This window comes from Schistocerca serialis, chromosome 4, assembly GCF_023864345.2.
Source record: "Schistocerca serialis cubense isolate TAMUIC-IGC-003099 chromosome 4, iqSchSeri2.2, whole genome shotgun sequence".
Taxonomy (NCBI): Eukaryota; Metazoa; Arthropoda; class Insecta; order Orthoptera; family Acrididae; genus Schistocerca; species Schistocerca serialis.
This window is the reverse complement of record NC_064641.1, coordinates 195,605,339-195,628,646: the sequence shown is the minus strand read 5'-3', so window position 1 is coordinate 195,628,646 and position 23,308 is coordinate 195,605,339. Positions and strand designations below refer to the sequence as shown.

At 36.9% G+C, this 23,308-nt stretch overlaps 1 protein-coding gene across 1 annotated transcript in view; it reads left to right on the top strand.

Moving 5' to 3' along the window:
• LOC126475297 (ATP-binding cassette sub-family G member 1) overlaps nt 1-21,171 on the top strand; it is a 498,031-nt gene extending 476,860 nt beyond the window's left edge. The window contains exons 11-12 of the mRNA XM_050103060.1: nt 8,933-9,088; nt 20,555-21,171. Of these exons, the coding sequence (XP_049959017.1) occupies nt 8,933-9,088; nt 20,555-20,896 (498 nt within the window). The 3' untranslated portion in view covers nt 20,897-21,171. The remainder of the gene's footprint in view (nt 1-8,932; nt 9,089-20,554) is intronic.
• The last annotated feature ends 2,137 nt before the right edge of the window (nt 21,172-23,308 follow it).

Genomic DNA, 23,308 nt, shown 5'->3' with positions numbered 1-23,308 from the left:
CTAGGATGTGCTGGTACATATCATATAAGTTTTTCTTCTTGGCCCTTTTGATTGGCAAAAGTTTACTGTAGAAGATAGTGAAAAGTGAAATGTTAGAGAGGGAAGATTTCCTTTCCCTGTACCTCTCAGCCTCTTTGCAATGCTTTGAAAAACCCATAGCTACATGATGTTATGACTTTATTATCCCCTTTGAGAATCAGAGTCATCAGAAAACCAGAGTCATCAGAAAAAAATTGTAGCCAGACATACTCAGTTATTCTGAATGAGTATCTTTGGCATTGGCCCTGACTGGAATACAATCATCTGGGCGATACATACGAAATGACTTTTTTTCCTCCCTATAAGAACAAAATTTCTATTATATGGTAGGACACTATGCACTGTATGTAACAAGGAATTTCAGGTGTACAGCAGTGAAATGTTCACAGACAATCAGATTTTGAAAAAAGATAATCATTTGCCAGTTGTGTAATGGTCAAATCAGATTATCAGAATCCAAACTTCAACATCAGGGGCTGAAGCGAAATGTGTTAGAAGATATTTCAGAATGAATGAAGATGTCCCTCCTGAACTTCTCTTCAGATTTCTTTCATACCAAAGACACATGAAGCAGTGTTGCTCCCAGTATTAGGTATTGCCAGGTAGTATCAAGAGTACTACAGTTGATGAATTAAAGAAGAATGATTCAGCTGTAGACAGAAATGTACCTGCTGAAGATTGATAAACAAAGTCACAAAATTACCTATGATGTTGCAGTGCCTGTGTTATTCTAAATTATGATGCAAAGTACCTTCAGACATGCGTGCAAATTTGTACTAGACTGGGACTCAAACCCAGATTTCTTGCTTATCATGAGCAGTCACTTTACTATTTGGCTATCCGAGCATGACTCATGACCAGATCCAAACTTCCAAATGTCATTAACATGCATGCCTGTCCAAAGCAAGTTTGCATTGTAACTCATAACAACACAGGCACTGCAATATCATATTTATCCAATACACTGGGCAAGCAACTTTTAAGTAAAATGTCTCCCCCGTAAGGGAAAATACATAATGGATGTATGAGTATAGATTGCAGACACATGGTTAATGACATATGGAAGTTTGGGTCCGGCTGTAGTTCATTCTCGGATAGCCAAATGGTAAGGAGACCAGTCGCTATAAGCAGGAAATCTGGATTCGAGTCCCAGTCTGGCACAAATTTACATTGTTGTCATCCCATTATATAACTGATGGTTGTCCATATTCATAATTGTAAATACATTTGATGTACAATATTACCTGTGGTTCCACTTTTTCCCATATGTATCAGTGACAAGTATTTTCTTTGCTGCTTCACTCCTGACATGGTGATATTCCTGTTTCAGCTTTTTTAATTCCATCTGCAAAATGTACATTAACCATCTGCATAAAAAGTTTGTCCTTATATCAATACACATCTGACCTTGGTACATCTAATTTTAATTTCAAATTGCCTCTCAAAATATCTGTGTACATATTTTCAATGCTATTTACTCCAGGGTACTTCTTCCGAAAAAGGAGCTATTTTTTACACTTGCTTACAATTTAAAAAGTAGCACATTACTCTTCTTGTCTTGGAATGATTCAGTATATTTCTTCAACAAGCCTTTGTCATGATACCAGGTGCTGTGAGGCATTTTGGAATACTTTCCTCTTTTGTATTCTATGGGCAAAATGCTCTTTAATTTGTCAATCTGTGAAGTGTAATGTGCAAAAAATTATGCAGTGTTTTTTAACAAAACCTTCCCAATATCTAATGTCAAATTATTATACTGTTAAGCTATCAATAGTGCTGAGATATAGTTTATTCCATTTGTCTCTTCATAACAGCTATCTCAATGCACTGGAAAGACAAAAATTGTATCTGCTTGTCATAAATAAGAGTGTAAAATCTCCAGAAGAGTTACACGTTACCATTGGCCAATACATCTTCACATGAAAACTGGCAGTAGAGAACTCCTTCCTAGAAAATAATGAAATTCCATTACTGCACTAATATTTTGAACTTCTGTCACATTCAAATGAAAATCACATGAAAAATTGAGAGACTATTCAAAACATTCCAGTTTTGACTAAGTATTGCACTACTATATTGAAACTTATAAAATATTTAACACATACAACTTTTCAGCTAAATGTATTATGATTTTTTTATCATTATGGATAGTAGTTACAGCATTGTTACACTCACCCTATCAGGTGGCAATTTTCCAGGAAGACGATCATTTCTCCTCGATATATAAGGACATCCACTAGACCTGAGTGCCTTGTGTTTATTGTCCTTCAACTCACAGCTGTTAATTTTACACTTTATTATAGCATTACAATCATTACCCACAATGCCTTTGCCTATGACATAGTTCTCCACAGCAAAGAATTTTGTAGTTCGATGATGGTAACAAAAACAACACTGGGTGCAAACATTTAAACCAGCAGATGCTTACTGCCAGATACAACACTATTCCAACTCTAACTCCCTTTTGACAAAAGTGTTGACTGCAACATTTTTCAGGCAAACAATTCAGTTGTTCCATAACATCTACATACTTGCTACATAATTTGCTTCTGCTTAAAACTAAAAACCCAGTCTGAAATTTCCTTTCCTTGCCTTGTCACTTTCTGCAGCTCCTTCGTGACATGCTCCAGAATGTGTTGCCAAATATATTATTATCTTGGTGGTAACATGTGGTTGCCCACTTGCAGTTCCAATCTTTAAGGTATAACAATACATGGTATTAGTATCATGAGGTCATATTGCTGCACATTTCAGATGAGGGTGGCTGCAATGGATAATTGTTACTATTTAATAAACAATATGAAAAACAATTTTATTTTGTCAGCCTTACAATTCATTGCACTCATGAATTGGAAAATGTAACAAATAAGTTTTTCTCGCAAACATATAGGGCAGTTTAAAATATTTCGCACTGTTATTTTGACTAGAGTATGATTTATTTCTCTGATGAGATGTAATGGAGGTGCCAGCTTCAGCAACTGCCATGTTCAAGGTTCCAGTAAGAAAACAGTGTATATTCCCAACAATGGTTCAGCTCTGAATTTTGAGGTATTGTTATTTATTTAAGTAAAGTAGGAATAATTACTATTTTATAGAATATCATAATAGCTGTAGTAACAGATTTCTTAATGCAGTTGACTATGAGTAGTACTAACAGTTTTCAGGCTACTGTAAGGTAATATTTGTAAGTATTATTTAACAGAGGGATTACTAAGGGGGACAAGCAGGCTTAACTGGGGGCACTTTATTTATGGAGATCTTAATACTGATTTTTCTGTGTGATATTATTCACTGGGGTGCCCAAAGTTATTGATATACAATTTTGGATTATTTTCCACACTGACGTTCTCAACAATGATTAAGTCTAATGCAAAAGCCATTGCCAGTTTATTCATAAAATAAAATACCTATCCTAATTTGGCAAACAACGTTTTCTGCAAAATACATCAATAAGAATATTATGTGAACAGAAAACCACACCTCTCCAGCAGGTCTCCTCAGAGATCTTACCATTCTCACACATATTTCTATGTACATTAGTCATCAACAGTATTTGTGACTAACAACAGAAATACATTGTATATTAAGTGAAATTTACATAACTACAGAGAGTACACATTATAAAGACAATTTTTACAATGATTTTACTTTCTTACTTATATTATGTATTATATTTTGGTACAAAGATCTTTAATGAGCCTCCTGTGTGCATATGACCAGTGCAGCATCTGTAAATTGAAAACAAAAGTCAAAAAACCCTATAGGCAATCACTCTTTTTCACAAATTGTCTGTATTAAGAACTGAAAATTATTGTGTTTAGTATAATAAGAAATCTTTCTTACTGTAACTCCTTGGTAATTTTTATTGCAATAATAAACTATTATTTATGCTGGATATCACTCAAGAAGGGGATGGTCTAGAGTAATATGAAATATAGGCATGAAAATGTCAACAGTCATTTTATGATGACTGGTTTTGGCAAATTTAAGTTGCCATCAATGGATCTGTAAAGCATATAGATCAACAATTACAAGCATTATCAGGTCAGATGTAATAATGTTGGATCATATTTTCACAAATGGTAACATACCTCATGCAAATACACTTCAATACATCTCCATTGTATATGCAATACAGAATGTCAAGTCACAACATGTCATTCCAGGAATGTGAAGAAAGTGATACACTGGCATGTCAATTAAAAAAAATTAAATAAAAAAAATACAAAAAATATCATGTATGTTGCACTGACTGCTCACGCTCATAACCACCACATGGATCACAAGTCAAACCAAAGATGTTAGAAATGACTAGCAGGTGGTACTGTAGTAATAAACACATAGAAATACAATCATAACAATACAGCATTAGGAAGAAGTTACATCCAAGTAGTATACAAAACAATGCACTATGTACTGTACATTCATGCCTGTATTTATGTGACGCTAGTAAACAGATTATATTGGGATAAAATTCCTTTTTAATTTTATTTACATTTTTTTAAATTTTAGAACTAAACTTCTTGTAAAAATATAAAAGGTGGTACTGTATATCAGTTGTATTAACCTACTGCATATAGTCAAAAACAGTTACAAGGCAAGTACAATGTGGAAATATGTGACCACTGAATAAGCTTAAAGAAGATCACTTGATTTCTAGGTAATGAGAATACAAAAACATTGAATGAAGTGCATCTTGTAATGTATATAGGTAAAACAAGACAACAACTAAAACATTGCACTCTTAAAATACCATATACAAAACACGGTGTTGACCAACAACAGTATGATGCAAATCTAGGTGCTAATGTAACATGGTGTCAGAAGTCTAAGTTTGGTGTAAGAGGAATCTAGTGTAAGACCAGAAATTGAGTAATGAATAGGTGCACACAAATAACCTGCAGTATAGTGATATATTAATAAATATTACGCAAGCAGAAGTAAATGAACACAGCTACCAAGCATAGCTGAAAAACCAGCATATTTCCTTAATGTTGTGGTTCATGTGCTAATTGTTAAGGTAAATTAAAGTTGTCCTCAATCTAAAATTTCGCTTTAACACACTAGTATTTCACTAAGAATTATCCTGTTAGGGGTTGTATGCCCTTGTCTTTTTCTGACCTAGGAACTATCTTACTAAAACAGATGTGGTGGGTCCTCCAATCCAAAATGGATTCCAAACCACAGTGAAACTTAGCATTTTCCACATTAAATAATCATTTTTAAAGGTTAACAAGATGACGAGTAGTAGAAAAATCCCAGGACCAACTGACAACTGAACTTCTAAATGTCATAGTAGAAGTAGTACTAGTTGTTGTTGTTGTAAAAGGTTTGGATGGTAGGAAACGAGGTATTGGTGGAATTGAAGCTGTGAGAGCAGGTCGTGAGTCGAGTTGGATAGCTCAGTCGGTAGAGCACATGCCTGTGAAATGCAAAGGTCCTGAGTTTGAGTCTCGGTCTGGCACGCAGTTTTAATCTGCCAGGAAGTTTCATATCAGCACACACTCCACTGCAGAGTGAAAATCTCATTCTAGTTGTTGTTGTTATAGTCTGACACCAACTGAGCTACCAAGCCACATGTTCTAAATTGCATAATGGTTATTTATACCATATTCAAGCACAAACAGAGTATTTTAGTGTAATTGTAGTTTTACAGAGTAGTTTCTGAGACTACTTTTTGTTTTTAATTTATACCTTGACTTACTACACATCCGTCAGCATGCTCCTTTGTGATGGGATTTACGGAAAATTATGTAAGAATGACTGTAGTGTACATGCACATGAGAAGCACATTGTTCAGTATGAAATGTGGTGAATGGCCAACATTTTTGAGGTTTAAATGTATAGTCTGTTAGGTCTCTTTGTATCTTCTGACAGATTTCCACATCACCAGCCACTTAGAAACTGTTGAGATGGGAAGACTAAACTTCCACACTAACTTAGTACATTATCATCAAAGCAAGTAAACTACACTAAACAGGATATCATTGTTTTCCAGTGAAGCTGATGATCTTATATGCAGAGTGCAGAAAAAAATCTGATAGTGAGCTAATAACTGGGTAGGGTATGTCAAACTGAACAAAATGTGCCAGATAATCGTAGGTCAGAAATGCACCAGTGAGGAGCTAAGCCAATGAGCAAATGTGGCATAAAACTGTCTGCATGTAACCTAACTCACCTCAGCTAATACCTTTTCGCTGCTGTGTTTACTGTCTACATTAGCTCAAAGTCATTGTTCACGGTGAACGGTCAAAGGTAGACAAATTTTAATTCCTATGAATGGCTGGTTTTGTTCAACTCTTGTTGAATTGTGCATTTCAAAGAATGTGGATCCATGATGTATTAACTCATCATGTAAATGTAAACATGTGCACAAATGTGCAGTTATATAATTCAACACATAACAAGCATCAGTGGAATGTTATGTGTGTAGACATATCTTGTTACACCATGTGTTTTTTAAATGAATTATTTTTATTTGTGACAAACCTGTTTTTATTTTTAACAAACTTGTGTGGAGTGTGCTCCATACTGTCCACTATAATGTCAACATGGCATGTATAACACGGTCATAATGGAACAGGATGTACAATGAGTTTTTTGAAAATCAGATGATGACAATCTTAACTGTTGAAACTGATCACTAGGAATAAATATTACTGAATGTGATCTGGACTAGTAAGTTTCTTGTAAGGCTTGACTCAAAGCAATGACATTAGAAGCACCATCATTCCTGTAATTTGTTGAGATAATATGGCTCATTGTGGAAACAACTTTGCAGTAGGGTAATCATCATGTGGAACTGTAAGTTTCAATTTTTTTAAGAATAATGTCAAAAGACAAGTTGGTTAAATTTTTGGTAATGTAAAGAGGGTGTGAGTGAACTTCTATTGTAACAAGTAGAACAGGTATGGAAAGTACCCTCTGTCATGCACATGTAGGTGGTTTTTAGAGAATGGCTATTGAAGTAGATTATTATTATTATTATTATTATTATTATTATTATTATTATTATTAATGCTTAACTTCTCCTTTAATATCACTACAAAGTTGACACAATTGAAAAAATTATTAGCCCACTTTACTGGTATTACTGACATGTGAAATGTTATTATGGACCATAAAATTCTAGTGACCAGTTTTTCACAAGATGCTGACTTCTACACACTTGTGGTTTATAGAACACCTTTTTGAAGCTCCACATTAGTACCTTTCTCTTCTATGGTTATTATTCTTTCAATCCATGTCATGAAGATGTTTAATTGTCTTTTATTGGGCCACTTGACTGATACAATTGAAATATTCAAATTATAAAAGAGAGCAATCAGAATGATTATGGGGTGCCTTGACTGATACAAACAAAATAATAAGAAATATAAGGACAAGAGACAGCTACAAGCCTTTATTCTAAAAATATAAGATACTAAATTTCTACAGTTTGTACTTATATGAAAATCTGTTCCTCACTTAGGATCATAAAGATACATTCAACAAAAATGTAACTATACACCCCCACCACACTAAAAATTCACAGCATTATGAATGCCACAGCATAAAACAACTTAACATGAGAGGAACATTGGTTACATTGCAGTAAAGTCATATGAATGTTTGCCACCACTCAGCACTAATGCCATATCGAAAGTTAAGTGTAAACATTTGATCAAACGGTTACTATTAGAAACCCCTTTAAACTTGATCAGAGAATTTCTTTCACATGAAAAGAACTGAAGTAAACAGGCAGAGTATAAAAAAAGATGTAAACAGGAAGAGAGAGAAAAGGATAAGTAAAATGAGGTAACTTCTGAACAGCATTATTGTATTTAAATGATGTAACCTTGGGTCAGTATTACTTTTTTGAAATTTTTTATTAATGTAAACAAAACTGGAGCAAGAATATGTATGCCCTACATGACTGTTTTATGCCATATACACAAAATGATGTAACCATGGTATAGAATAATTGCAATTAAATTTTCTTTCATTTATATATTTCTTTCATTTATATATGTATACCTCATAAAATCTGTTTGGTTTACTGTATCAGAATTATATTACTATTATGTAATTTACAGAAGAATTGTAGCTAAAATTTATTAGTGGTCTAAGCAAATCTGCAGTTTGAATAAGAAAACTATTTTTATGTAGAACTGAAAAAGAAAATATGTACTTGGACATGCTCCATAGATGGGCATCATAAGCTGCTTAATAAGTGACTAAATATCAACTTTGCTTTCACACCGTCTTCATGGTATAAAAGATCAAACATTATTCACATGTCATAGCATATGTTGTGAGTAATATTTGATTTTTTATACTGTGATGATGGTGTGTGACCAAAACTGGTAGTAACAAATAGATAATTTAGCAGCTGCATGTCATGAATATTAAAAATATGTAACAACTGTTGGCAACCACCTTAAAAAAATATTCCATCCTTATCAAATTTCATCCAGTTTGATGTTCCCTATTCTTACCTGACCTTATTGTAAGGCTTTTTTCTGCAACTGTGTATTTTCCATGTGGCAAAGACTATTAACTGTACTGATATTTTCACTGTTTGTACATTTCCAAGGTTAATGCTTCTTTGGCATTGCCATTTTCAGTAAAAGATTTGGATATGTGACATATGAGTGCTGTAAATGGCTGAGATCTTGACAAACATTACAGCAAGATGATATTCAAATAGCCAGAAAATGTTTTGCTGAATCTGTTGTTCATTACTTTTGGTCACACTATATGATGTTAATCAATAATGGTAACAAAGTTTTTATAATTTGATGATTGTGAAGTAATTTAGTATTCCAAATTTTGAGTTTGTTTTTCAGAGATGCTATATTGAAATACTATACAACTAAAATTTATTAATATTAATTCTTTTGTTTTTCTGCAGGTCTTTCTCAGCCTTGTATTCCTAAGCATAATCTATGCAATGATAGGACTACCAATGGAGCTCAACAGATTTCTGCTCTTTGCAGTTGTGGGAATAATCACTTCAGTAGCTGCTGAAGGGATGGGCATTGCTATTGGCTCAACATTCAGTATTACGGTCAGTTTTTCCAGTGTCTCACAATATGTTTTTTTTTTTTTTTTTTGACTGGCATATATTCCCATTTGATACTCAATAGTTCATTGACAATATCATTAATTTTTTTTCTAATGTAAATAATTTTAATCTACAGACATTATGTGAAGCAGAACTAAGACCAACAAAGTGCCTAATGGCTTCTATCTTGGGTTCTTCAGCCAACATTCGTCTGATTATTTTACTGACATTTCACCAGCACAAAGTGGTTGGCATTGTCAAGGCTTCACCCTCTATTGCTGGTGGTGAAATGGAGCCAAGCTCAAAGCTACAGCCTATATGTACCTGGCGAGCCAATGTCCGAGGGATTCCACGTGGTCATTTCCAGTGTAGATCTCCTCTAGCTACCAAGGACTTTCTTTTGCTGCAGCATGGGAAGCCAGGATCCGTTTACCTTAAGGCTTTCTTCTTTCTTTTTGAAGCTATTCACATGTTTTTGTATTTCTATAGCCTCTCTGAACAGCCTCTATGGCCAGAACTTCCATGTTGTTGAATTTTACTACACTGGCAGTCTCACGAATTGCGTGCTCTGCCACAGCCAATTTCTCCACCTCCCAAAACCTACAATGTCACCTATGTTCTTTGATCCTGGTGTTGTTTGATCATCCAGTCATTCCAACATAAACTTTTCTGCATGTGTATGGTATGCAGTACATTCCTGACATTGCAAATGGGTCCCTTTTCTCCTTTGCTGATCTAAGACACTCTTTGATCTTCTTTATTGGTTTGAAAATCATCTTTACACTGTGTTTGTCCAATATACAGCTGATTCTGTCCACCACTCTGGGAATGTATGGCAGAAAGGCCGTACCTGACATTTCTTTTTTTGATTTATCACTTGGGCAAGTGTTTGGCTCTGTTACACTTCTAATATAACTTGTGGTGTACTCATTGCTCCTCAGAACACTTTCCAGGTGTTGCATTTCGTGTCTGAGGTGCTGTGGCTCACATATTTGTCCTGAACATTTTACAAGCGTATTAATCATGCCTCTTTTCTGGCCCAGGAGGAAGAGGGCTGCAAGAAAAAACTAAAATGGTGGTTTGATAAATTGTGCACATATCAGTCCGTGTGTGTCAGTTTTTGATACACACTGTCTCCCAGGTTTTTGCCACCCCTTATGACCAGCACATCTAGAAATGGTAGTTTCTTGTCCTTTTCTACTTGCATGGTAAATTTTATGTTGACATGGAGGCTGTTCAAGTGTCTTAGGAAGTCACCAAGCTTTTCCTCACCATGGCTCCACACATCAAAAATATCATTGACGTATCTGTACCACACCTTATGTTTACAAGTTGCGAAGTCCAGTGCCTGTGTTTTGAAATTTTCCATAAAGAAGTTGGCCACCACTGGATTAAGAGGACTACTCATGGTGAGGCCTTCCAGCTGTTCATAGAAATTGCCATTCGACATGAAATAGCTCATGGTGAGACATGCATGAAAGAGATTTGTGTTGTCTTGCAGGAAAATGAAACCAATGTGCTCCAGAGGGTCACTGAGCAGCACTTTTGTAAACAAGGAAACAATATCAAAGCTGACCAGGATGTTTGGTGCAAGTTTTAGTTTCTTCAGCTTCTCAATGAAATGTCCCAAGTCCTTTATTTATGTGTCAGAGAAGCTATAGAAATGCAAAAACATGGTAATAGCTTCAATAAGAAAGAAGAAAGCCTTAAGGTAAACAGTTCCTAGCTTCCCATGATGCAGCAAACAACCATTGCAGGTAGCAAAAGGAGAACCGCACTGGAAATGACCGCAGAGAAGACCTTGGACTTTGGCGCACCAGGTATATGTAGTCTGCAGCCCCAAGCTCTGCTCCAGTTCTCCACCAGCAATGGAGGGTGAAGCTTTGACAATGCCAGCCACCTGTGCTGGTGAAACATCAGTAAAATCATCAGATGAATGTTGGCCGATAAACCCAAGACAGAAGCCAATAGGCAGTTTGTCAACAAGCCACAACCACGAAAACATTAAAAATTTTGTAGAACTAAGACTGATATATAAGTGAAAATAATCAATGTTTAATAAATAGGGTAGATAAAAATATCTAATTGCCAAGCTACAGAAGGAAAAAATATGAGTGAGCTTTCAGAGCCAGTGGTGGAAGGATTGAAGGAGAAGGAAGAGGTCTGGTAAGGTTTCACAAATGCAAAGAGATACAAAAAGTCAGCCAGAAGCCAAGGTCAGGGAGACTTACTGGATGGGATGAGAAGGAAAGAAAAGACCCTGTGGTTCTGTATGACTATTCTGTAACTTTTCTCATAACCTAAACATCACCAGTCTTTTCTTGCAGCCATCTTCCCTTCCCTTCATGCCTCTCCCAGAAGGAGGCACACTGGCTCCAAAAGATTCCATGTTTGCACATCTTTTATTGTATGTTTTTTACTGTTGCAGCATGGTGAGTAGGTTTTGTATTTATCCTATTATATTAGACCAACAAAAACAATCAGTTTTTGAAAATATAATATAATTTGATGGGTCAAAAATCTGCTCAACAAGCAGTGGAAGGAGAACACACATGTAAAAGATATTACAGTTTGCAAGCTTTCAGAGCAAATGGCTCCTTCTGACAGAAGGGTTGATGGGAAGGAAGAGGGGTGAAGGAAAAGGTTGGTGAGGTTTAGGAAAAGGGGGTAGAATTTAGAAAAGTCACCCAGAACCGTGGGTCGGAGGAGACTTACCAGATGGGATGACAAGGAAACAAAGACTGATTGTTGGAGACTGCACCAGATGAGATCTGAAAACCTGAGAGCTTAAAGGTGAAAAATAGGATTATATGCAAGACAGATAACTGCTAAAGCATTGTGCACAAGTTGATAAGAACAAAAAGCAAAGTGCATTGTGTGTGTTAGAGGAGGAAAGGAAATGCAAAAAATTGACAGGTCAGAAAATGAAAGATGTAGAAAACTGAAAGAGAGTGGAGAAAGACATGGCTTCTGTGAAAAATGCTGAGCCCAAAGTAATTAACATAAATTAAGGCCAGGTGGGTGGCGAGAACCAAGGCCATGTTATAGCACCAGTTCCCACCTGCAGAGTTCTGAATAACTGATGTCTGGGGGCAGAATCCAGATGGCACATGTGGTAAAAAAGGCACTGGGGTCATGACTGTAATGTTGTAGAGCATACTCTGCAACAGGATATTCAGTACACACCCTCTGCCAATGGCCATGCATCCTAACTGGTAACTTCATGGTAGTCAAGCTAATGAAAAAGCCAAACTGTACTTATACAACAGATGTCATATGACATGTGTCATTTCATAGGTGGCTCTCCCCTTGATAGTATATTTTTTGCCAGTTACAGGGATGGTGTAGGTGGTGGTAGGAGGGTGCATAAGGCAAGGCTTGCAGCGAGGACAGTCACAGGGGTAGGCTGGTTGGTTGGTTGGTTTGGGGAAGGAGACCAGACAGCGTGGTCATCGGTCTCATCGGATTAGGGAAGGATTGGGAAGGAAGTCGGCCGTGCCCTTTCAGAGGAACCATCCCGGCATTTGCCTGGAGTGATTTAGGGAAATCACGGAAAACCTAAATCAGGATGGCCGGACACGGGATTGAACCGTCGTCCTCCCGAATGCGAGTCCAGTGTCTAACCACTGCGCCACCCCGCTCGGTACGGGGTAGGCACCATAGGGTAGGGACATGGGTGCAAAAGGAGCATGTGGTCTGACAATAATATTGTGGAGGTTGGGAAGGTGACCAAAAGCTCTTCTAGGTGTGGTAGAAAAAATCTAACACAGAATGGGCCTCATCTCAGGACATGATTTTAGGAAGTCAGCCTTGTCAAAGTCACAGATTAATACAGTAAAGACAAGTGGTGCACTCCTAAGTTGTTTTCTGGAGGTATCAGCAGTACCACAGTTGGATGTAATGGCCCAGGAAATCTGCTTTGAACTGGGTTGGTGGGGTAATTATGTCCAGTGAAGGCTGAGGTGAGAATGCTGATGTACTGCTGTTAGGAGTCTTCATCTGAACGAATATGTTGCCTTGAATACCAAGGCTGTTTGGGAGGGAACATTTGACATGGAAAGGATGGCAACTATTAAAATGTAGGCCTAAGTACTGTTGTTTGTAAGTGGGGTTTAATGTAAGTGTGCAGCTGACCTTCAGCAAGGATTAGACCAACATCTAGTAAAGTGGCATGGGATTTGGAATAGGATCATATGAAATTTAATTTGGAGAATGTATTCAGAGATTTTGGAAATTTTAACAGGTTAGCCACATGAGGCTGAGGACATATGGATCCCAGGAAAGCCTTCACCAACTGACCCATGAAAAGGTTGGCACAGGAAGGAGCGAACCTTGTTCTGATGGCTATATCCCTGATTTGTTTGTATATGTTGTTGTTGTTGTTGTTGTTGTAGTCTTCAGTCCTGAGACTGGTTTGATGCAGCTCTCCAAACTACTCTATCCTGTGCAAGCTTCTTCATCTCCTAGTACCTACTGCAGCCTACATCCTTCTGAATCTGCTTAGTGTATTCATAACTTGGTCTCCCTCTACGATTTTTACCCTCCACGGTGCCCTCCAGTACTAAATTGGTGATCCGTTGATGCCTCAGAACATGTCCTACCAACTGATCCCTTCTTCTGGTCAAGTTGTGCCACAAACTCCTCTTCTCCCCAATCCTATTCAATACTTCCCATTAGTTACGTGATCTACCCATCTAATCTTCAGCATTCTTCTGTAGCACCACATTTCGAAGGCTTCTATTCTCTTCTTCTCTAAACTATTTATCATCCATACATGGCTACACTCCATACAAATACTTTCAGAAACGACTTCCTGACACTTAAATCTATACTTGATGTTAACAAATTTTTCTTCTTCAGAAACGCTTTCCTTGCCGTTGCCAGTCTACATTTTATATCCTCTCTACTTTGACCATCATCAGTTACTTTGCTCCCCAAATAGCAAAACTCCTTTACTACTTTAAGTGTCTCATTTCCTAATCTAATTCCCTCAGCATCACCCGACTTAATTTGACTACATTCCATTATCCTTGTTTTGCTTTTGTGGATGTTCATCTTATACCCTCTTTTCAAGACACTGTCCATTCCGTTCAACTGCTCTTCCAAGTCCTTTGCTGTCTCTGACAGAATTACAATGTCATCGGGGAACCTCAAAGTTTTTTATTTCTTCTCCATGGATTTTAATACCTACTCCGAACATTTCTTTTGTTTCCTTTACTGCTTGCTCAATATACAGATTGAATAGCATTGGGGAGAGGCTACAACCCTGTCTCACTCCCTTCCCAACCACTGCTTCCCTTTCATGTCCCTCGACTCTTATAACTGCCATCTGCTTTCTGTACAAATTGTAAATAGCCTTTCGCTCCCTGTATTTTAACCCTGCCACCTTCAGAATTTGAAAGAGAGTATTCCAGTCAACATTGTCAAAAGCTTTCTCTAAGTCTACAAATGCTAGAAATGTAGGTTTGCCTTTCCTGAATCTTTCTTCTAAGATAAGTTGTAGGGTCAGTATTGCCTCACGTGTTCCAACATTTCTACAGAATCCGAACTGATCTTCCCCGAGGTCGGCTTCTACCAGTTTTTCCATTCATCTGTAAAGAATTTGCGTTAGTATTTTGCAGCTGTGACTTATTAAACTGATAGTTTGTTTGTATATCTGAGCCTTAAAAGTGAAACAGTTGTTGGTAAATATAAAAATGTTTAAGGTGAGCAAGAAGGAAGTCAAAATGTTCAAATGTGTGCGAGTTCCTAATGGACCAAACTGCTGAGGTCATTGGTCCCTAGACTTACACACTACTTAAGCCAACTTATGCTAAGAACAACATACTCACCTGTGTCCGAGAGAGGACTCGAACATCCAGTGGGAGGAAGGAATCAATTCCAGACCTATGAGGACGGGCTTTTCTGGGATCCATAAGCCTTCAGTCCCTGGTTTGGTTTAGGTACATTGATGACATCTTTGCCATATGGACTCATGTTGAGGCTGACCATTTGAAATTCCTGGAATCTCTAAATACAGTTTCCCAATTAAATTTCACATGGTCCTATTCTGAATCCCTTGACATGTTCCTTGATGCTGATCTCATTCTCACTGAATTTCAGTTACACACTTCTGTTCACATTAAACGTACTAACAAACAGTACTTACAGTTTGACAGTTGCCATCCTTTTCACATCAAACATTCCCTCCCATACAGCCTTGGCATTTGAGGCAAACATATTTGTTGGACACAGACTTTACAGCAATACATCATCATTCTGACCTCAGCATTCACTGGGCATAATTACCCCATCAGCCTACTTCAAAAGCAGATTTAATGGGGCATCACATCCAATACTGGTACTGCTGATTGCCCCAAACAACAACTTAGGAGTATACTACATGTCACTTATTATTATCCTACTTCAACAAGGCTATGAACTCCTTAAATCATGCCCTGAAATGAGGTCCATAATATCTGAGGTTTTGCCCACCATACCTTGAATAGCTTTCTATCACTCAAAATCTTTGCAACATCCTTGTCAGACCTTATGCTCCTTCTGCACCCATTCTACTATCCTATGGTTCCTACCACTGTGATCGTCCTGCTGCAAGACTGCCCTACGCACCCTCATATCACCACCTGTACCAGCCCTGTGACTGGCAAAACATATACTCTCAAATGGAGAGCCACCTGTGAAGTGATGCATAATATACTGTTCAGTCCTGTACACTGGCATGACTACCACCATGTACCCAGTTGGGACAAATGGCCATATGTAGAGGGTGTTTATTGGTAACAAACAATATCCTGTTGCAGTACATGCTCTATAACATGAGAGTTGTGACCTCAGTGCCTGTTTCATCTCATGTGTCAAATGGATTCTTCCCCAGACACCAATTTCGCAGAACTCCACAAATGGGAACTGGTGCTACAACATGTCCTTGGTTGTCACTACCCACCTGGCGTTAATTTACCTTTTAGTTTCCTAAATCCTTCATTTTCTGACCTGTCTATTTTTCTCCTTTCCTCCCCCCTCCCCCCCCCCCCCCCCCCACCACCACCACCACTACTATCACATACAATATGCTTAGCTCTTATTAACTTATGCATGATGTTTTGCAGTTTTGCAGTAATCTCTGGCTTGCATCTTACCCTATCTTTCACCTTTAAGCTCACAGATTTTCAAATCTTGTCTGTTGCAGTCCCCATCAATCAGTCTTTCCTTCCCATCCTGTTTGGTAGCCCTCCCTTGACCCAGGGTTCTGGGTGACTTTTCCAAACTCCACCCCCTTTTCCTAAACCTCAGTTTCTTTTTCCTTCGCCCCTCTCCTTTCCCTTTCAACCCTTCTGCCAGAAGAAGGAAACGCTGGCCCTGAAAGCTTGCAAACTCTAGAACCTGTTACATGTGTGTTCTACTGCCATTGCTTGGTAAGTAGATTTTTTTTACCTGTTATATCAGATGTAAGACTGAGTATTATGGAAAAGATCATATGTGGTATACAACTAGCATTCAAAAATTGTAAACGAAACATCACCTCAGATACAGCTGAATTAAAGCAAAATGCATAGGACACTTAATTAGTTTAGCAGACTCTTGAATAAAATCTCGCATTTAATATGAGAGGAAATCACTAAAGAGGGTGAATAGATTTTTCATCTCATTCTGTGCACATATAGCATCAGAACAAACTTTTATGGGAGTTTGCAACAGAAAAACAAAGCAGAATGTATAGTCATCTTATATAAGTAGGGTCAGTTCACCATGAAGTGAAAATGGTGGAATGGAAGGCTGACAGAAACACATATTTTGAAGGGAGTAAATGATGACTTGAAAAAAGTTATATTGATGCCCACATTAAATGCACTGGCATTGCCTAAATACAGTAATAATTGATCTATACATAATAAATCCAATAAGCAGTTTCCAAATGTATCAGAGCTGTAGCATGTCTGAAAAACAATCAAATTCACTGTATCTTGTCAGCTATATAACCCTGAATTAAGTACTGCCCAATCTGTCTAAGTGAAACAGGAGCTACCATTAAATTTATGGCTTACCGTATGTGAGTCCAGCTGTGATACTAATGATAGTGAACTAGTAATGGTTAGATAATAAAGATTTCTTACAAATGCCAGAGCAGATGCTGGAGAAAGGACACATGCCTTGTATGATGCTTGCAACAGAGCAGCTGCAACTGTTGTACTTAGACATCAAACCAGTAATAGCTACATCCCTGTAGCTCATGAAAGACGTATGCCTTTAATAAAATTTGCAAGAGAGTAGCTGCAGGTTAAGTAATAAGTACTAATGCTACCAAACCAGTAGCTCATGAATTTAAATCAATGAACACCAGTAAATAACATAGCTCCTCCCACATTCTCACTGCCTTATTCTCAATAACAAAATGTAGTGAATAAAAGACTTACACATATAGGCAGAACTCAGATGCTGAACCTAATGACCACAGACCACAAAGATGTCTGCTGGAGATGATTCTACCCTGGAACTAGAAGTAATGAGGGCTATTTGGAAAGTAAGGTCTGACTGGGTGTGAAACGGAAACCACAGTGAAGATCCGATGAAGCTTTGCAAAGATGTGTTGGGCAGTGTCTCTGGTATATCCGTCAATTGTGTGACATCACTCTTTTCAGTTCTGAGTGCCCAGTGAGAACACAAAGGTGCCTGTACAGTATACAGAGTATCTCCTGCCCGTTATGAGGGTCTGGTGAGAGATTTTTCTAGATGTCATTCAACCTACATAACACGTCTTTCCATCTTCATGACAATTCTCGGTTGCATGCTGTGGGGCACTCCTACAGTGTTTTTGATGGGAATTGTTTGATCACCCACAATACAGCCTGTAATTGTCTCCCCCTGAGTTTCATCTCTGCTGACATCAACTGCTGGCTATGAAGATAGCATTTTGGCACAGACAATGAGCTATAGACCAGCCCAGAGAAATGGCAAAAAGCACAAGTGGCTGCCTCCTATCACAAGGGTACTGGAAAGTTAGTACAACACTACAACAAATGTCTAAGTCGAAGCAGCAACTATTTACAGCAGTAGCTGAAATGTGTAGGCAACTGTTAAAAATAAACCAATATGTTTTGTACACTGTTCGGTCCTAGACTCACAGGACCAATAAATAAATAAACATATTTTATTTTCACGGTGGATTCCATTTCAAGACTGATTGGACCTTACTATGCGAACAGTCCTCATAGTTTGGCCAAATTATCAAGTCCTTTTCCACCTCGTCATAAAGTGAAACAGAAAAGGAGGGAAGATTAGCGTTTATATACTTTTGAGAATCATATTATTAGAGACAGAGAATGAGGTGAGACATGACATACACAGAGCAACCAATCAGACTCTTCCAAGTACTCACCTTGCTGTACACCTCACCTCAGGTGATTTAAGGAAATCATGGATAACCCAAACCTGGACAGTAGGATAAAGATTTGAACTGTATTTCTCCTGAGTGCGAGTCCAACACCTCAATCTCTGCACTCTCATTCACTGCTCAGATAATAACCTTCTTACCAGGCAGAAGGAAAGACACAGCAAAGATGCTATTGTTAAACTAGTTTCCATTCTTCTGTGAAAAGATGGAGGCTATAAATGTAGATGTTAAGGAATTTCATTTTAAAAACTATTTAATGCTAAAAAATACAGAGTGATCTTAGTGGTGATTGCCATAGGCAGAGAGTAGTGTGTCTATCAGTGAAATAAGCTACTGTATGTTTATTAATTACCCTTGCCACTAATTTACAGGTGGTCACTTCACATTATGTTGATATTTTCTAGTGACAGTATTCCAGGAATAAACCCACATAAGACATTCTGACACATTCTAACAATGCTAATGTGCTCACTAAGTTCCTATTAAAATTCTCCTGGTTTATTCCTTTATTTGCATACATCACTGCATCCAGTGTTCTGTGGGGTTTCTCTGCAACTTGTTTATGAGGTATTGCTGTCAGAGAACATCTTCACATTAAATGACTCATTGCAGCACTGTTACACAGTCATTCTCTATCATAAATCTCTCATTATTTTACCCTGATATCATATGCATTGCACTCAGTGACTTCCTAAATGTGAGCCACCATTTCACTGATGTGTCCATTCAAAAGTTTTCTCACCTTCCCAGAAGAAACATTACCGTTTGTCATCCCTTGAAGTAGTGATTAACATTGCTCCATAGTCAGGGATAGGCAAATATTTAAAAAAGCCTAAAGGAGAAAATCTCACCCTCTTTTAGAATGTAACAGAAAAGATATATTATGAAACAGGGAAAAGGGATAACATGGACAGTGTTTCTGACATCCACCAGCCAAGCCACTATACTAACAAGTCAATTAGAAGCATTTTGTAGTCCTCAGTAACACCACTCCTCACATTTTCCCAACCATAACTGAAAAATTCCATAGAACTTTAAATTGGGTGCAGCTGATTTATTTGCACTTCTGAGTAGTTAGTCTAGGTCTGAAGATAAGAGTCAGCATCACAACTGATAAAAAGTCTGTAACTAATGACAACACTCTGGTATTTCTAAGAATCTGACAGTAATACCTTAATGATTATTTTCTAATTTTTAAAACTGAAGATTCGTTAGTTGACATCAAATGAATAAGTAGGTGATAAGTACAAAATTCAGATACTTATTAGGTCCAGACTGCTAACAACAGAAACTTTAGAAACCATTCTACATTTAGTTTGGTCAGAAGAAAACCTAGGAGAATAGAAACTTGGTAAAAAACCAGAGAATGTTTCCCATAGAAAAAAACTTTCACAAAGTAATGTGCAGCAATCCAATAGCTTTCACAGCTCCATACAGGGTTTGAAAGAAAAAGAACTATAAAATTTAAGGAAAATAAATCAATAACCATAATAATAAAGATAAAAGTATATGAAATGCATTCTAAAGCAGGAAGCCAACTTATCTATCCAAGGCACTTAAATGTGATTTGCAGAGTATCCATGTAAATGTAGATCAAAGACAAAGCTGAGACTTACAACACATAATGGTAGAAGATGTGGATACAGAGAACATGTCGGATCACCAGAAAAAAGGCAAGAGTTTTTAGTGTATGTCCACAAGAGTAAACTTTTGCTGACACTGTCACATTGTCTTCAGCCTATCTTTGACTATGATTTGGTAAAACCCAGATATTTCTCTCAGAAATACATTTTCTAATTTCCTAAATACTTTATAACTTGGAAAGCAGCTTTCAGTTCCAATTTATTTCAATATTAAACAGACACATTTTTATCTTCATATATGACATTTACATGAGCAGGCACCATTATTTTCAAGTGACCTTATTTTACAGAGAGAGAGAGAGAGAGAGAGAGAGAGAGAGAGAGAGAGAGAGAGAGATTGATTTCCTTAAGTTAGGAAATTTTTACTTACAAGTAAGTGTTTTATTCTATTGATGAAAATGAAAACATCATTTCTAAATTTTTATTTATTTGTTTCAGAATGGTTGTATTGTTGGCCCAGCTACTATTGCACCTTTCCTGGGATTAGCAATTTATGGATTTGACTTTGCTCATGATATACCAGCATGGATGAATGTACTGATGCAGATGAGTTTCATGCGAAGCGGAGTTGTTGGTTTAGTGCTGAGTGTCTTTGGTCTCAATAGGAGTGTTCTAGACTGTCCTGACATATATTGTCATTATGCAGACCCTAAAGTTATTCTTCAAATGACAGATGTAGATGAAATGTCATTTTGGACACCTATCTCTTATATAATATTTATAACATTAACTTTAAGAATTTTGGGTTTCATAGGACTAAGGGTACAACTTGTTAAATAAAGAGACTCATTCCTTCCACAGTTCATTGTGGAACACAGACATGTGGGCTGAAGTGAGAATTTTTGTATGTGGCTGCGCAGTATTATTTATTGCTGTAGATTATAACAATGTAATTAATAAATCAGGAAATGTGTGTGTGTGTGTGTGTGTGTGTGTGTGTGTGTGTGTGTGTGTGTGTGTGTGTGTGTTTATAGGAACCAAAGAATATCTTTCAGAGTACAATAAAATAATATTTTAGTCTCTAAAGGTACAATATAATAAATATCTGAAAATAGTATGTGTGTTTCTGTCCAGCAGACTATCTTTAGTACTATATTGTCTCAAGATGTGAAAAAAATTTAAAATTTGGTTAATTTATCCAAAATATTGATGTTTTCTGGAATGCTTAATGTAAGTGGTTCAGAAATATTTTTGGTGTACCTATTTTTCAACTCACTTAATCTCAGCTTACTGCAAATTTTATCCTGTACCTGTCAGTCTGATAAAATGAATATAAACATTATTTCATGGTATCAAAGTGGTATTTCATAGTGGTATTTTATCATCCATAAACACAGGAATAGCATAATCAAATGTTAACATAATTTTAAGCAGACATGACACTGTAAAATTGAATCTTACTAGCTAAGCAGAGAGAGACCAATTTTTCATCTTCTGATAAACATTAATGCAATTTCTGTATGACCCACAATCATGAAGAAATTGTAGAAAAGTCCAAAATACCCAGCACAGATTAGTACACCAAAGTTAGTATGTATGGATGTTGCAATATATACAGAATTCTTAAAGACAAGTTTAACATCACAAATTTTTGGGTAAAGAATACTGACATATGGCTTACAGACCAACATGAAACTTTTAACAGAATTTTTTATAGCCCTTACTAAAATATTTGCTATGTTTAATAGTATAGATACCATATGTGAAATAATATATAAGTTGTTACACAGTTATCATGAGAGTGTGAATTGATTTCTGCCTCTTTGACCGCTGGAAACAACTCAGTGAACTATGTGAAGTCACGAGTGTTGTGATGAGAACATGGAAAGAAATTTAAATGTTTGATGATGAATAACTGTTTGATAAATAAAGTCAAGTTAAGGACGTCATTTAGGACAGTAAGTGAGGCAGCTTCAGTGTTATGGTCAGTGTCTGCATCAAGAGTGTTTGTTGCCTTTATTCCTTTCTACGATCAATACCATTCAAGGAGAAAGATATTCAGAGTATTAATACGGCATCCAAAAACTGTTTCCTTAATGCACGAAATCTTGTAAGTGTCTGAAATTAGGAACTCTATTTTATTATTCCTTCCACAATACATTACATCTTACAGTTTGGAATCAAAATATAGACTGTATCTCAAACAATTGAAAATCCTGGAAGGAATGTAACAATATCAGAGAAGGAAAGTTGCTTCTCACCATATAACAGAGATGCTGAGTCGCAGATAGGCACAACTAAAAGATTCCAGCTTTCGGCCATTAAGGTCTTTGTCAATAACACACACACACACACACACACACACACACACAGGTGCAAATCACACACCTGCCTGATTGCAGTCTCAGGCAACTGAAACCCCTGTATCTCTATGAAAGAAAATATTGGCTGTTTACAAAGTTTTCATTAAACTTTTTCAGAGAAACCTGTTTTGAATGCTAGAGTTCCAAAGAAACAAAAGTCAATTGGTACCAGCATAAATGATATTGCAAGATTCAAAAGAACAAATTACTGTTGCATTTGTCTGTATGAAGCATGAAGTTCCCCTAAAATTTACTTTGACCCCAAGTAACTTTGGAATCTTTACAATGCTGAATGTACTGACTCTTGCATTTTACTGTAGATATCATTCATATTTACACCACATTTGAAAAACCACAACAATTTAAACATATGCAGATAAAGACTTCTGAAACATTGTAATTCTTAATCACTATACATACTAAAGCTACCACTTTTCCATCACAGGTACCTAGTACATACAATGTTCTTAACTGAGATTTTTACATACTATTTTGCTGTCAGACAGTTGAAGTTTAGTTGCATACTTATACATTCACTCACATTTGAGTATTTTTTGACACTGGCTGGTATAACAGGAAAAAGGTCTACAGAGTGAAGGTATAATGCTACTGGAAGCACCAGCATTTTAAATGCAAGGAGAATATCGATAAATGGTGAACCAATTTTCAGATTTCATGACAAATCACTCTAGGTGCTCTCATTAGTTGTTAGTATCCTTTCATTATTTGAGCATTTTTCAAACTGATACTGAATTGGTGTGCCTGTCTGTGTAGTAGGGCAAGATGCAAGTTGTTTGTGAGTATCAAAATGTATGTGCAGGAGCAGGGGGACAGTGGGCATCTGCTCTTCTCTTATACATGCTGAGGCGATACCCTTCAACACTAAACA